The sequence below is a fragment of the Myotis davidii genome, unplaced genomic scaffold, assembly GCF_000327345.1.
Source record: "Myotis davidii unplaced genomic scaffold, ASM32734v1 scaffold875, whole genome shotgun sequence".
Lineage (NCBI taxonomy): Eukaryota > Metazoa > Chordata > Mammalia > Chiroptera > Vespertilionidae > Myotis > Myotis davidii.
This window is the reverse complement of record NW_006286244.1, coordinates 1,844,253-1,856,184: the sequence shown is the minus strand read 5'-3', so window position 1 is coordinate 1,856,184 and position 11,932 is coordinate 1,844,253. Positions and strand designations below refer to the sequence as shown.

At 53.0% G+C, this 11,932-nt stretch overlaps 1 protein-coding gene across 1 annotated transcript in view; it reads left to right on the top strand.

The window, feature by feature from the left end:
- The window catches only part of TTC13 (tetratricopeptide repeat domain 13), a 42,731-nt gene extending 35,513 nt beyond the window's left edge, over nt 1-7,218 (top strand). The window contains exons 18-23 of the mRNA XM_015560005.1: nt 1,642-1,759; nt 3,154-3,289; nt 4,373-4,452; nt 5,787-5,865; nt 5,996-6,075; nt 6,379-7,218. Coding sequence (XP_015415491.1) covers nt 1,642-1,759; nt 3,154-3,289; nt 4,373-4,452; nt 5,787-5,865; nt 5,996-6,075; nt 6,379-6,493 — 608 coding nt within the window. The 3' untranslated portion in view covers nt 6,494-7,218. The remainder of the gene's footprint in view (nt 1-1,641; nt 1,760-3,153; nt 3,290-4,372; nt 4,453-5,786; nt 5,866-5,995; nt 6,076-6,378) is intronic.
- The last annotated feature ends 4,714 nt before the right edge of the window (nt 7,219-11,932 follow it).

Here is an 11,932-nt window from a genome sequence, read left to right as displayed (position 1 = left end):
CAGGGAACAGTAAAGCTGCAGCCTTCTTGGAGTCGCTAAACGCCATGTTCATTAATATTACGTTGCCAGTGTCATCAGGTTCATAAAGTGCGCTGCCCGAAAACCTTCGCATACCCACGCTGCGTAGTAACCAAAATAAAGGGAAACTCGGGCGTCGCACTCAGGCACAGAAGCAAGTCTGTGAGGAAGCAGTCAGTGTGGGGGGCAGAAGGAACCTTAAAAATACACGCAGGTGAATCCTGCTTCACGCATGTGGTGACTCGCGTCTCATGAGCGACGCTGCCACGGGTGACAAGGTTCTCTGAAACGGTGAACCACGCTCCGGAAAGTTCCAGACAGTACATGGTACACCGCTTCCTCAGTTTATGTGCTGCTGGCAATCCTGGAAAATTCCGTGCATATTAAAACTGTAACAAACATTTAGTGCGTAAGCGTAACAGGAGTCCCAGGCATCGGTCATTCCTAAGTTACAACTAGGTTCTCCTCTACAGGAAAGTCCAGAGGGGCATTGGGTAGTCTTGGCTCCCACCCACCTCATCGCTGTGGCCACCAAACGCCCCGTGAATTCCCCAGATGCCCCCCAGAGGGCGGAACGGCTCCACCAGGGCTGCTGGGATGCACCACTCAGAACACTGGCCGCCTCTGCCTGTAACCTCTAGTTCCCAGGGGGGTTCTAGGCAGAACACACAGTCAGCTTAGGGAGGCTTTGACATGTCAGACTTGTGTCGGCTTAAAGAGGAAGCGTGCTGGGCACAGGCTCAGTGCACCCGAGAGGGAGCAGCTGGCGGGATCCCTGGAGCATCCTGGCCCGTGATCTGCGGAGTCGGTGTGGGTCCAAGTTCCCAGTTGCCAATGTCACAGGGAACACTTTCCAGAACAATCAGACGCGCTCGGGAGGCGCGCAGCGGGGCACGGTGTTGCTCTGAGTTCGGGTGTCGGTGCAGCTCTTCCGCTCAGACTCAGAGTGCAGCCGATGACGAACATAGAAGCCACCCAAACCCAAAGCAGCTCCAGGAGTGAGGGCGCCCCGGCCAGTCCCGGCGCAGCGGGGCACGGTGTTGCTCTGAGTTCGGGTGTCGGTGCAGCTCTTCTGGTCAGACTTAGAATTGCAGCCGATGACGAGCATAGAAGCCACCAAAACCCAAAGCAGCTCCAGGAGTGAGGGCACCCCGGCCGGTCCCATGTGATCTGCGGAGTCGGTGTGGGTCCAAGTTCCCAGTTGCCAATGTCACAGGGAACACTTTCCAGAACAATCAGACGCGCTCGGGAGGCGCGCAGCGGGGCACGGTGTTGCTCTGAGTTCGGGTGTCGGTGCAGCTCTTCTGGTCAGACTTAGAATTGCAGCCGATGACGAGCATAGAAGCCACCAAAACCCAAAGCAGCTCCAGGAGTGAGGGCACCCCGGCCGGTCCCAGAGCCGGGAGCCTGCGGTGCCGCGGTTCTCTGCGGCCTCGTGGGGGCCCTGCGGGGTGCGAGCTGGGCCCGGAGTTCATGCTGGGGCCTGTGCTCCGTCACTGCTGGCTGGTCTGTGTGTCCGGGACCTCGGTGACCTCCTGGGAGCACGGGCGTCGAGTCCCCCCCGCACAGCGGTGGGTGGGGGTTGACAGTGACTTGAACACGAGTAACGTGAACTTTCTTTCCCCCGAAAGCAGTTCAATACTAAGACGAAGGATGGGTTCACGGTGAACACCAAGGTCCCCAGCCTCAAGGACCAAGGGAAGGAGTACGATGGCTTCACCATCACCATCACCGGCGACAAGTAGGTGCTCGGCCAGGTGGGGCCGACGCCGGTGCAGAGTGGGCTGTGCTCTGTGCCGGTTGCCACGGAGACTCCGCAGCAGGGCTGTCCCTGTCCCCTGACGCGAAACAAGGCCACGTGTGGCCACCACCAGTCATTTCTTCACATGACAGCCATAGTGTTAACACGGCAGGTGACTCCTCACTGTGCTGGTGTGACACCCTTCTCGGTGCTGAGGGTGATGTCTCAGGTGGCAGTGCCCCTATGGGTTCTGGAAGTTCTTTGTGGGGAAGGTTTTCACTAATAAGACGAGCAGAGTGAGAGACTGGCAGACGGAAGGCCATTGCAGGTTCTTCTAATGCAGGTGTTAATGTATTACGAGAACAGCGCCTGGTGCACAACATGTAGAATACACAGATAATTAAAAAGTAGAATACACAGATAAGCCCAGATTAACAAATACAAACCCTGAAGTTCTTTTCTTTCGAAGGTGATTATGTTGTGCATATTGCTTTACTGTCCTCACCATTGCTTCATAGCATGTCCCATGTCCTGAGCATGTGTAATAATTGCTTAGTGCTCCGTTTTATGGGAGTTGTCATTTCCCCCACCACTTTTTTTTGTTATTGATCATTTAGGGGGTGTCCTATTTTTTCACTCTCAGTAGCCCCGAAGGGGCATTTTTATTAACTACTGGAGGCCTGGTGCACAGACTTGAGCACACTGAAAGGAAATTAATTAAAAGGTGGCTGACCAGGCGGAACTGGGCGAGACGGGCCGGACATTCCCTAACTCTGCAAAGTTGCTGTCCCTCAGCGGCTCCTGCATTGAACATCTGCCCCCTGGTGCTCAGTGCACGTCATACCCGTCCGCCGGTCAGCTGGCCGCTCAGCCTTTTATATATATAGATTCTAAACTCCAGACTTCACCCGCGGCCTCGGGTCCCTGGAATAGCAGTCTCAGATCCTAGTAGTTCATGCCTCACTCTGCCCCCTCCCTCAAACACCTGCTGCATCAAATGACATCCTCCCAGGCCTGGCCTGGAGCTGCGCCAGCAGCAGAGGCTTAAGGCAAGGAGAGGAAACTGGTGTCCCAGAGGCTTCTGAGGCCCTGCGCCCTGGTCACACCAGGGTGGGCGTTTCTGGGCGTTTAAACCCACTCTCTGCCCCGAGTAGCCGTTTCCCCCTGTATTCGCTTAAGCTCCTAGAGTAAGTTCATATGGGTAGACCCAGCAGCTTCCGGATTGTGAGAAAACAGCATCCCGTGGCCCATCCCTCACCCGTGTGGTCAGAAAGGCGGGTCCGCTCTCTGCGTGGCCTGTGCCACGTCAGCGTGCCATCTGCTTCCTTTCTGACTCTCTGTTTGGCTCTGGGTTCTAGTGCCCATGCCTCTGACTCGCGTTCTTGTATTTTTAGGGTCGGCAATATACTATTTTCTGTGGAAACTCAGACCACAGAAGAAAGAACACAATTATATCACGCGGAAATCGACGCCCTCTATAAAGACCTGACAGCAAAGGGGAAAGTGCTCATTCTGTCGTCAGAGTTTGGGGTGGGTGTGTGTTTCCCTCCGTCCATGCTGCCCGCGGTTCTCTGAACGTTAAGCCTCTGCCCCCTCATTGGGATTACGCATTTTATGCTTGAAACCAGCTTTCATGGTCCTGTACGCATTTTAGATGTTCTTATCAAGACGGTCCCCATATTTACTAACTGCAGTCACTGGGGAGGGGGAAATGAATGTATATTTACTATATTATCATACATTTGGGCTTTGTCACGATTGAAATGAAAAATGTGGTCCCTGATGAAAGTGATCTTTTCTGGTCTGTGACCTTGTCCCTCCATTGCCCACCCCAACGCAAGAGGGGCTCCCCGGAGGCAGGATCTGGCCTGTCCCCTGGATGTCTGCGCTGTCCCTGGGCCGAGAGTCTGAGGACTCCATCCACGTCCTGGAACGGGTGCCCGTGGCCCCGCAAAGGCACCTTCTTTCTCTCGCAGTTTTAATCAGTTACTTCTTATGATTAAGCATCTAAGTTTTATACATAATTAAGCCTATTTACCACCTAAATCTCTGCAGAGGGGGGCTTACCAGAATCTTTTGAGGTAGGGAGGCTTGTCAAGAGCATAATCGATACTAATAAGTGCTTTATTTTCATCTCAATGTATATTCTGACCTTGCAAATAGCATTAAAGGAGGTAGAGATTTGTATGCTTATCAGAAACGTTTGCAGTTGTTAAAACAGCTGGGAAGGTAGGCTCTAGACTGGACTGTGCACCCTTCTGTTAGCAAAACTACAGGAGAGCACCAGGTGTGAGGAGTGGGAGCAGCTGCTGGGAGGAGTGGCCTAAGGGGACACCAGGTGTGAGGAGTGGGGGTAGGCTGCTGGGAGGTGTGGCCTACGGGGACACCAGGTGTCAGGAGTGGGGGTAGGCTGCTGGGAGGAGTGGCCTACGGGGACACCAGGTGTGAGGAGTGGGAGCAGCTGCTGGGAGGAGTGGCCTATGGGGACACCAGGTGTCAGGAGTGGGAGCAGCTGCTGGGAGGAGTGAGATGACCCTGCTCCCAGTGTGTTCTGATAAAGACTCGGTCTGTCATTGGTGGGTAAGCTCACGGGCATGTGTCTTTTTTTCCTAGGAGGCTGATGCTGTTTGCAACTTAATCTTATCCTTAGTTTATTACTTTTATAATTTAATGCCACTCTCTCGAGGATCCAGGTGAGTGCTGTCCTATACTTTAAAAGGTTTTACATGGAAAACATGTTCTTTTTTTGCTTACACTTCCTTCTGTGGGTGTGGGTACAGAAGTAACCCAATCAAAGACCAGAAGCCTGCCTTTTGGTTTTTTCAAAGTCCACCCCCACATTATGTCCTTGATCTACCACATCATCCAAAATAAATACGCGAGAGTCCTGATGTGTGTGCTGGAGTGCTATGGCTCGGGCTCATTCGTTCCATGAAGGTGTATTGAAGGCCTACTGTGTGCAGGCTTCGTGCTCCTTCTACCTTAATTTTCATATTCACCCACACTGTTACCCCACCCTCGTCTCTCTCCCCCAAATTTTGGCCATTAATTGACCTGTAGCCCTAATGTTTTATACCTTTGAGCCACCCACCATTCTGTACTGCTTTTACCATGTGAATAAACTCTGGCTCATGAACCCTTCAGGGGTTTAGATGTCAGTAACAGGGGACGTGTCTGTAGGTGCCCAGTGCTGCGTGCATGTCGCTGGCATGTGCTGTTGGCACCTGTCTGTAGGGTGCCCGGGCCAGGCCCCTTCCTGCTTCGTCCCCTCCCTCCCTCTCTGCCCTGCGGAACCTCTGAGGGTCCTGCCCCCACCGCCTCCCACCTTTCCTCGCATCCTCAAGTCCCCCCTCCTGCTGTGCCAGCCCAGGCCCTGCCGCTTCCTGCGCCTGCCGTGCCCTCTGTGAGGTCCTCCCTGGTAGGGGAGCCCCAGGCGACTCCTGTCCCAGGGGCCCGCTCACCCCGCTTAGTTATCTGCGTCCTGGGCCACCTGGGTTGGCTGGCGCAGGCACACGCTCGGGCGTCACAAAGATGCGAGAATCAGAAGGGAATGTGTTCGGTGCCAGGAAGGAGACGGACACAACGTATCGCTTTTCAAACCCGCTGGTAGCACTGGAGAGCGTGTTCTGTTATTCTTCTCTGAAGGCCAGTTTTTAATGCTTAAGCAATAGGATTAATCTGGATCTACCAAGAATATTGTCGATACGCATGTGACAGCCAAGCCACATGAAGCTGTTAAATATAAACATATTTTCTAACTCATTGTCCCCAGGAATCGAAAACCTAAGTGGGAAGAAGCGTCCTAATTAAAAGAAGGCTTTTATTCCTCAGAAAAAGATATTCTCGGTCACATTGACCCTTGCATTTTACATCGTAGATCCTTTTGTAGAAGTAAATTAGTCGGTACCTTTTAAACCAAATGAAAGCAATCTTACGTTTACTGTTCAGAGGATTCTTAAAAGAAAATGTCATCTCTCACGATGGGAGCCCGGGGAGCTGGGGACTGACCTGTGCTTCGTTTAAACAGTGTGATCGCGTACTCGGTGATCGTGGGGGCGCTGATGGCCAGCGGCAAGGAAGTGGCCGGGAAGATTCCCAAGGGCAAGGTAGGCGGTGGCCCCGGGGATTGGCCACTCCAGCCGGGCTGTGGGTTGTGACGACCCATGAGGGGACCAGGTGTCCCGGCAGAGCTGCGCCTCACGTCTCGCCCCCTCCCTCACGCTCCTTCTCTCTCAGCTGGTGGACTTTGAAGCCATGACAGCCCCTGGTTCCGAGGCCTTCAGCAAAGTAGCCAAAAGCTGGATGAACTTGAAAAGGTCAGTCCTCGCGGGATCCGCAGCGGGTGCCGAGCTGACAGGAGAGGAGGGGCCGTCACTCCCAGGGCTGCTGCCTCAGAGGGGCTGGGACTCGCTCGATTCCCCGTGTTCCTCTCTCACAGGGAGCGTGCAGGGCGGTGGTCTGCGGTCCTGTAAGGCCCCCTCAAGGGCGAGTGTGTGGGTGACAATAGTGAATACAGACGCTGTGAAGGAAGTTACAAACGTCTTTATTATTTGTGTAACCAGACAGCCAGCTCTCGTGGCTCATGTCCCGCTCACACCCCTCCTGTGTTTTTCCTTCAGCATTTCGCCTGCTTACAAGACCCTGCCCTCCGTGTCGGAGACGTTCCCCACGCTGCGGTCCATGATCGAGGTGCTGAACGCCGACTCCTCGCCGCGCTGCCTGCAGCAGCTCTAGACGCGCTGCGGGGTTTGCACAGTAAAGGGCGGACTCGTGCTTCTTAAGTTATTTTTTAAAACGTGGAATTACAAAGAAATTAGGTCCTTTATTACTTTTGATACCAATTTTTGATAGGAATTGAATACTTGAAATCGTTCTCTTTACTTTCGGAACCAGAACAGAAATCATGAGAGGATTTGGGGGAGGGAAGGCGTGTGGACTAGCCAGTGGCTTGCTGGCTTCCACCTAAAAGTCCCACAGCTCCTCCCTCACAGCAAAAACGTTTACTTCACAACCAAAAACTAATCATGGAAAGGAACGGAACCAGCGGCAGCAGGAGTGTATGCCTCCCTGTGAGGGTCTGCGTTTTCCCAAAGCTTTTTTTAGGCACATCGTGCCGGGCGCCTGGCTCCGACTCCTGTGACCTCCCGTGCCGGCTCTCCCTGGGCGGCTGTGGGGGTGCCCGCAGCCGGGAGCTCGGCTCTGAACGGTGCGGACGGTTTTTGCCAGCGACCGAAACACTGAATTATCGAACCATGTTTTTTTTTCTCCTCTTTGTTGGGAAAAATAAACAGGGCTGATTTCTCTGAATCGCTGGTGTTAGACACTGGATCACGTATGCTTTTATTTTGTGAACGAGTTTCACTTCAGGCATAAGAGCATTCAGAAAAGTACTGATGATTTTTTGCAGACAGGGTACATGGCCGTGAGTGAAATGGGCTCATTAAACTTGCCATTTCCAACTCGTCTTCCTTTTCTTGATTTTGGTTGAAGAGTGAACCTCTTGCCGGCGTTCTGTCACTAGTGTTTGTGTCGGCCGCGCTCATGGTAGAGAGGTGTCGCCGCTTTTCATGTGCAGGCGAGGGAGCTGAGGTGCAGGGAGTCCTGACTGTCCAAGGTCACCAGCTGCTGAAGGGCGGGGCGGCCCGGATTCCAGCTGGTCCTCTCTGACCCCAGGGCCTGCCCTGCCCACCGTCGTCTATGGACCCACGACTCCATTCTCAGGGGCTTAGACTCGGAGGAAACTTAGTGCCGTCCACGGGAGCCTCTGTGTGTCTGTCCGCGTCTTGCGCTCAAGTCCTGACCCAGCGGGTCTGTGCCCCTGCTCTGTGGCCCTGAGGCCTGGAAGCCCAGAGGGCCGCCTCCCCTGCTCTGCAGGGCGCAAAGCACGAGGTTAGAGAGAGCGGGGAGGAACATGTTTTGTTTGTTTTTTTACTTTTTCCTCCTTTTGCTTTTTACCTCAAAGTCAAATCCTTCCATTTTATCCAGGACTTTTCCTCACGTTATGACCAGCCCTTTAAGCTTTAAAATCCTGAGAGACCCATTGGTCGCTTCGTGAAATGGTCTGAATAAGTGAGCTGCCTGTCTAAGAGAGGACACTTCCTGAACCCCGTTTGCATGTCTGAGGCTCCTCCCCTTCCCTTTCTCTGCTTCGCCTCGTGTCCTTGGGGTCCCCAGCGACCTCCCAGACAGCGGGTTAGATCACGAGAGGCAGGACAGTGGGTTCATGAAAGAGCAAGTCCGGAAGGTCTGTGCGTGAGAATCACATCTGCAGCCCCCCCTCGGGTGTGGCCGGCCCTACGCCAGGATGCTCTAGAAACCGCTAGGATGCTCTAGAAACCGCTAGGATGCTCTGGGAGCCGCCAGGATGCTCTGGGAGCCGCCAGGATGCTCTGGAAGCCGAGCAGGGTTCTTGGGTAGACCCCAGGACCAGGAAGCAGGATTACCATTGAGGGCTAACCCGAGTTAGGCAACAGCCACCGAGCCTGGGGCTCCTGCCTCTGCCCAGGGGCTTGAATCACTGCACTTTACAGGAGCCGTCCTCTGGTTTAAATTAGTCTGGAAAATTACCCGGCCTCCGCCGCTGGGAGGAAAATTCCGCTTGTGCTCCGGGTCCTGGGCCTACACACATCAGCTGTGACGACAGCGTGCGCCCCGCCCCGTAAGTGCAAGCCGGGGCCCTGGTGACCCCTTGCAAGTGGATCTGCTTGCCTCGTGCCCCTGGGCAGCTCTCATACGAAGTGTGGACTTGCTTCCTAGCAAGAGTTCTATTCAGTAAAGAGCCTCTGGACCCAGATTCAAGAAGCTTCCAACCCTGTCAGTGTGGCTCAGGGATTGAGCTTCGGCCCATGAACCAGGAGGTCATGGTTCGATTCCCAGTTGGGGCGCATGCCTGGGTTTCGGGTTTGATCTCCAGTAGGGGGTGTGCAGGAGGCAGCTGATTCTCTCTCATCATTGATGTTTCTCCTTCTCCCTTCCAGTCTGAAATCAATACAAATATTTTTTTAAAAAAATGCCATCAGAGGACAGAAGGGCCCTGTTTTGAGCCTCGTGTGGCTTTGCCCAGAAAAGGCGATTCTGTTCCTTAGACATGAGGGTGCCTCGCCCCTGTTCCGACTTGGTGACAGACCATGGTTGACTCCGTGACAGTTCTCCCTACAATCGGAAAAATACCCAAACCCCTTAAAACATTCAGTGACATTTCTGCCAAGAGTAAGTCTGTCAGATCATCTTGTCTTTCCCTTCCTCGTCTCGGTCATGAACTCAGCCCTCCAACCACACCGCGTACCGGCTGGTTTCCTATATCAACCGGGTTCGCCCTGGCCGGTGTGGCACAATGGATAGAGCATCAGCCTGCAGACTGAAGGGTCACGGGTCCCATTCTGGACAAGAGCATGTACCTCGGTTGCAGGCTCGATCCCTGGCCCTGGCCAGAGCACATGTGTCTCTCTCACATTGCTGTTTCTGTCTCTCTGTCTCTCCCCCTCTTTTTCCACTCTAAAAATCAATGGGGAAATATCCTCAGGTGAGGGGATTAACCACAACAAAAATATAAACCAGGCTCACTCCCGCCCCCCGCCCTCCTCTGGGGGTGGGAGTGGAGCGCAGAGCCCAGCATCTGGAATAACCAGTAACAGATGCCGGCTGAGTCATCGTCCTCGGGCCTGCATCCGAGCAGAAAGCGTCTATTAGGAAGGCGGCTTCATCCGCCAGCACACGCACTGCCCGGCCCCGTCACCAAGAGGCGGCTCCCCCTGACGATCATCGCCTGCCACGGTGCCCGGAGTTTCACGCTCATTTTCCGAAACGGGCTGGCACTGTCAGCTGGTCATGGGCTGGGAGAAGGTGGGCCGGGATGCTGGCTCTGGTTTTCCATGATCTCGACGGTTTCTCCGCGGGGCACTGGGCTCGCAAACTGGGGAAACAAATTCGTTCCCCAGACATCTGTTTGTGTGTGTGTGTGTGTGTGTGTGATTTGATATATTTTTATTGATTTCAGAGAGGAAAGGAGAGGGAGAGGGATGGAAACATCAGTGACGAGAATCATTGTTCAGCTGCCTCCTGCACACCCCGCACTGGGGATGCTGGGGACCGAGCCGGCAACCGGGGCATGTGCCCCAACCAGGAATTGAACTGTGACCTCCTGGTTCATAGGTCGATGCTCTACCACAGCCACGTGGCAGCCGGGTGAGTGTTTGTTCTTTTATATAAGGAGATGCACAAGTCAGGAGTGTGGCAGCTTCTACGACGTGGCTGACATTCGGCTGTGTCGTTGGCATGTTGGGGTGGGCAGCGGAGAAAGAAGAGGAGCCATGCCCTGATCTTCAACTAGAAGATAACGGTCCTGGGATAGCCATCCATGAGCCCAGGGATGTGAACATGACATGTGGGTGAACACGTCACATACAGCACACACAGGGCCAGTGGACATAGAGTCCAAGGGATTCACTGGCCCTAGGGAGGGGCTTCCCCAGGCCTCCTCTCTCGCATATGACACCTGAAAGGTTGCAGATGCCATCCCCATCTTGTTTTTTTTTAATATATATAATATATTTGTACTGATTTTAGAGAGAGGGAGAGAGCGATGGAAACATCCATGATGAGAGAGAATCATGGATCGGCTGCCTCCTGCACACCCCACACTGGAGGTCGAGCCTGCACCGTGGGCCTGTGCCCTGACCAGGAATCGAACCCTGACCTCCTGGTTCATAGGTCAATGCTCATCTCCTGACCCACACCAGCCGGCCTATCATCTTTATTTAGATGAACTGCTCACCATGGGACGGACACACGGGAAGTAGCACCCTTTGGGCCTGGCCGAAGGGGCTCAGTTGGCTGAGCACAGTTCCATGCACCAAGAGGTCACCAATTTGATTCCCCCGTGAGGGCACATGCCCGGTTGCTGGCTCGATCCCCAGTAGGGAGTGTGCATGTGGCAGCTAATGGATGTTTCTCTCTCCCTTGCTCTTTCTTAAAAAAATAAAAAAGGCTCGCTATATTAATTTTTACAATTTTTAACACTAGAGCCATCTCACCATTTTGTTTTATTAGCTTAGTGCAGCTGCTGTGAGAACCACAGGGGACCCGGTTTCTAATAGCACAAAACGTTTCCTATGCGAATTTCAACGCAAATTCCAAGATGTCAATTAACTCTCAAGAACACATGTTTATATGCCGCTCCCTATTAAACAAGGATTCCCAGAAGAAATCAGTGGGACTCAGGTTAGTGTACTGCACCTATGTAGCAACTTAAATCCTATATAATAAAAGCCTAATATGCAAATCGATTGAATGGCAGAACGATCGGTTGCTATGATGTGCACTGACCACCAGAGGGCAGATGCTCAACACAGGAGCTGCCCCCAGCTTGCAGGCCCTGACCGGTGGTGGTGGCAGAAGGCAGGGCTGATGAGCAGGTGGCGCCAGACCAACAAAGGCAGATGCCAGCAGGGGGACCCCCCTCTTGGTTGCCCCACAGATCGGCCCTGATCACCGGCCAGGCCTAGGGACCTTACCCATGCACGAATTCCATGCACTGGGCCTCTAGTAGAGAATAATAATCCCCAAAAGTTCTTCTCATCCTTTTGGCTTCATACATAGTCTTCCACATACTGTGCAATCCGGGCTGTGATCTGGCGGCTGTTCCCAGGATATCATGCTGATAACATTTTGATAACAGCGTCATGTATTACAGAGCTTGCCACATTCATGACATTCTAAAAATATTTTCTTAGACTTTCTGGGCCAGAAGCTGATAAGGCCATTTCACATTTAAAACAGAACTTTGCACCTTGCCGGTTTGGTTCAGTGGATAGAGCGTCAGCCTGCGGACAGAAGGGTCCCAGGTTCGATTCTGGTCAAGGACACGTGCCCAGGATGTGGGCTCGATCCCCAGTAGGGGATGTGAAGGAGGCAGCAGATCAGTGATTCTCTCTCATCATTGATGTTTCTATCTCTACCTCTCTGAAATAAATAAAAATATATTTTTTAAAAAAACAACAGAACTTTGTAAATTATCTGTACAATTGTGTTCAGAATTATCCAAGTGTTACTTTGGAAACAAAGGAACAGCCCAAATGCAATTTTTTGATTAAAAAAAAATGATAATTCTCATCTGAGACTGGGTTACAGTCTTGTTTAAATCAGCCAGATGGTAAAATGGATAAGAGCTCTGTA